Source organism: Durio zibethinus, chromosome 20 (assembly GCF_047325235.1).
Source record: "Durio zibethinus cultivar Kanyao isolate XHJ-2024 chromosome 20, ASM4732523v1, whole genome shotgun sequence".
Classification (NCBI taxonomy): domain Eukaryota; kingdom Viridiplantae; phylum Streptophyta; class Magnoliopsida; order Malvales; family Malvaceae; genus Durio; species Durio zibethinus.
In genome coordinates, this window is record NC_143181.1 from 5,649,178 (window position 1) to 5,653,142 (window position 3,965).

Genomic DNA, 3,965 nt, shown 5'->3' on the forward strand with positions numbered 1-3,965 from the left:
TATTTAATTTTATATACATTTTTTATAACAAAAATATTTTAATTTTATATTTTTGATCCAAAATTACGTTTATATTTATAAACATATAATCTTTGACATGATTATAAAAAAAACATAGTTACGTGATAAGAGTTTTTTTTTAATCAAATAAAAAAATCTAACATTTTTATGAAAAAAAAATTCATCCTTTCCAAAGTATCCTCGAAAATATTTTTTTTTCTCAAAATTTAAAAATTTGTGAACCAAACACCCCTAAATAATATACAAGAAAATGAAATTGCATCAATTTTCTGTTGCTTTATCATGTTTAAACTTCCACTAAGAAGCATCAACCGGAAAAACATATTTAAGTCATCACGTGCACCAGAAATCAACCATGCCTGCCCATAATGTAGAAATTTGTCTATCACATTTTTCAGAATTTATCGGAGTACATCAGATTCAAGCACTAGCCAATGACAAATAAACTGCAAGTTTTGTAGTTTGGCAATGACGAATCTTGAAAACACTTGGCTGCACTCAATCCATCCTTCCCTTCAAGATTCTTTCCTTTACTTCTGTAGGCGTGCTGCAAAATGTATATATCAAAAACATTACAGCGGCACCAACTACCTCTACTACAAATATTTAAGGTTTTTTAGCCATCCAGACATAATACTGCATTTCTCGATAGGGGAAAGGGAAGAATTTCGTGGGTTATAAACAACCAGATTCTCTTGGGCAAACCTATAATGAATATGAACCTTGGAAAAAAAATGCTAGGACATTATATATGAAAAACATTTGAAAATGCTTACACAACATAGACATGTCCTCCCCAACCACTCAGACAGTCACGATCTACTGATGAAAGGAGAGCTTGGGAGACTGTTTCAAACAATTCCTCTGGTTCCTGAATAAGAAGAAAACAATAAGTCAACAAAGCATGAATTGTATTTCTGGCATGAATATTTTATAGCTAATAACCATAATACTTTCAGCTACGACCCAGTAAACTGTAACCTTATGTGCTCCCAAAATGGGTATCATGCCTTAGCTTTTAGGTTACAAGCATACAAGGAATGGAATTTTACACTTATTAAAAGGATTCATCACTAATGCGCATGTGTTTCAATTTGAGCATAGGAAAATAAATAAAATGACAAACCATGTTCTCCTTGAACATTGACTCGCAGGCACCATAAAGAGACTCTGAGGCAGTTCCAGCTACAACAAAATCTTTTGCAAGCTCCCTACATTTACAAGAAAGCAAACATATCAACGGAATAGTGTCAGCATTCTTCAAGAGGCTTTCAATAACCAAAACAAAGAATACAAAGAAATCATTCAAACCATAAGATTTAAAATAGTATTGCGAGGCAATAATCCAACTCATTGGTAACCAAAATATAGATAAACACAAAATGAAAGTTAAATCACATGATACAGCTTGTAGGCTACACTAACAGGCACGTATTAGTCAAATCTCCAGAGGGGGGAGAGAGAGAGAGAGAGAGAGAGACATGACAAGGAAATGACACATGACAAATTGTGATATTATCCAGAATTCCTTAGATGTTGAAAATCATGCCAGAAATATCCTTTTAAAGTTTTCTTGGCATCAAAAGGAAATTGCAGACTATGATAACTTGGATATTTCTTCTGCTTGTTAAGCTACTGCTATTTCAGGAAGGGTAGTTGCACCTGTCCTCCAATTTGGAAGTTACCAATTTAAAAGCCAGAAAAGAGAAGAGGATCACAGCTATCTATGAACATACGGTGGTCTGTAAAAATCAAACCCCATAGCCATTCCATTTTAAAGAGCCACTGACCACCAAACTTTTTGAATTTTTCTTTTTAACGCAATCAATATAAATATATGCATTTTGTGTTCCCTTGAAAACCAAAGAAAACAGGTAAAGGATTTTTAAGATTTATATTTCTTAAAATTATTAACATCGACATACAAAAAAAAAAACTTTTATAAAAAGAAATTAATTATATAGAGTTGGTGGCTACTGGCTAAGGGATGGTTTCTTCCAGTTTATCATGTGTGTGAAGAGACGAATTAAAGAACGCATAGTGGCTGTTGCTCTTAATTTTGCTAACATCACACAATCATTGATTGATATCTCAAGCTCTTGTTTGTCAAGTGTCAAGGTTCATGCTTGAAATGAGTTGCCGATGATGGAGTTGGAACAATAGTGGGATTCTTTTATTAATCAGTGCCCAAATTACTGGTTTTGAAAAAATAGCAGGTTATTTTACTAAAAATTGCTCAAATTTCTGGTTTTTGAACAATTGTGGTTTCTGTTACTAAACAGTGTTCAAATTTCTGGTTTTTTTTCGCTTAGTTATCACAGGTATTGAGACAATCTGTTATCGTAGAGTAAAAGATCTTCTTTCTTTGGCTTTCGGTTAAGATATGAAAAGGGAAATAACCCACTTTTCTTATGAAAAGGCAGAGCTTATATTAGCCAAGGGGAAAGTTACATGCATTTAGTTTACAAGAACAAGCCTCTTGGTTAGGTAAATATTACAGTATAAGTAAATATATATATATATATATATATATATATACATGAATATTCTAAGCAACTAAGACAACTTCATGCTTTTTTGTTTCAAAAATTACAAGAGAATGAAATCAACTTACTTGGCTCCAATGGAATCCATGGTGCAAATGAAGGGCTTGTCTTCAACTCCCAATCCAGCAATTACTGGTTGGCAGAAGTATGGACCAAACCTATGGAAAAAAGTGTCACAAAACTTAGCTCTGACACACATAAAAAAGTGCACCCTTTTCAAAGTACAGTTCTCAAACCAAATCTAACACTTCCTACAAATTCCTCTCAAACTTGACATACCATAAAGGAACGGCTCGAATTGATTAGGAAAACAAGAGTCCATTAGGTTTAAGACTAAACTTGAAATTATGAAGTGGGCAGGTGAAGAGTATCTTTGAAGCTCAGTTTCTTATCATAAGAAAAGTGGGTTAGTTCCCTTCAAGGACATAAGTAAGGCTTTTCCCTTGACATGTGCATCGTAAAATTTTCCTCTCCCAAGCTTGGTTTCTTTAAAAAGAAATACCTTTACTTTCAGCCATGGTAACTAGTATTATTCAAAAGTAGTAAACAGCAAAAACAAATCTCATTTTACACTTCTCGGCTACTCCTACGATCTTATTCACCCGCTATCCTTAAGAAATTAATTTCTCTCCTATTACTTAACAAAAACAAGAGTTAGTATTTGGCAATATAAAACAAAATAATGCTTCCCATTCGTTCCATTAATCTTAAGAGCTAAGCTTAAATGATAAAAAATTCAACTAAAGCAAAAATGAGTAAGTGGGGGGTGGGGGCTTTGATCAAACCTTTTCTCGTAAAGAAGAGCAGAAACAAGGTTAGCAAAAGTTTCGGGTTTAATGTCCCTCTCTTCTCTCAGCTGATACAATTTGTGCCGAAAGACAAGCCTTTGATACCTTCAATTTTTTTTTAAAAACCCAAATATTAGGACAAAACATAAGCAGAAAGAGCAAAAAATTAAGGGAAAAAAGTGTACAAGGTTTGAGCATCGGTGGCGAGGCCAGAGAGACCGAGAAAGAGACGATCGTGGATTTTAAAAATCCTCTGGAAATCGGTGGCGATAGTTTGGAGTTGAACTCCGAGTCTCCGATCGCTGGCGATGGCGAAGCAGTTCTTGCCTACCATGGCTACTAGGGCACTCCCATTGTACTCGAAGATCTGCATCATCATCCACCAAAAGAATAAAACTTTTATTAAACTTGAAAGAATTAGGGTTTCAACAAAGAAAATAAAAAAGAGAATCAGAAAAAATAAATAAATAAAACGTACCGACATCAGAGAATTAAGGGTTTTTTGCTATAAAATTTAATTCCGCGAGAAACTGATTTGATTTTAGCAAAAGCGAGTTTAAATGAAGAAGAAAGAAGACTGTAAGATGGCTTGGAAGTCAGTCCAGTTTCC

General features: G+C 34.0%; 1 protein-coding gene across 2 annotated transcripts; it reads right to left on the bottom strand.

Annotated features, from left to right (window-relative positions):
- Positions 1–359: 359 nt before the first annotated feature.
- Positions 360–3,965, bottom strand: LOC111315656 (proteasome subunit beta type-3-A-like). 2 transcript variants are annotated; one of them, XM_022917551.2, is made up of 7 exons: positions 3,834–3,965; positions 3,541–3,722; positions 3,353–3,460; positions 2,636–2,725; positions 1,148–1,232; positions 798–892; positions 360–568 (listed from the first exon to the last, which is right to left on the bottom strand). In XM_022917551.2, exons 1-7 carry the CDS (start codon positions 3,837–3,839, stop codon positions 520–522), a joined length of 615 nt encoding a protein of 204 aa, XP_022773286.1. In that variant the 5' UTR covers positions 3,840–3,965; the 3' UTR covers positions 360–519. The 2 variants fall into 2 exon arrangements, with proteins under 2 accessions (XP_022773286.1, XP_022773287.2); XM_022917552.2 differs by lacking the exon at positions 3,834–3,965 and having other exon boundaries at positions 3,541–3,734.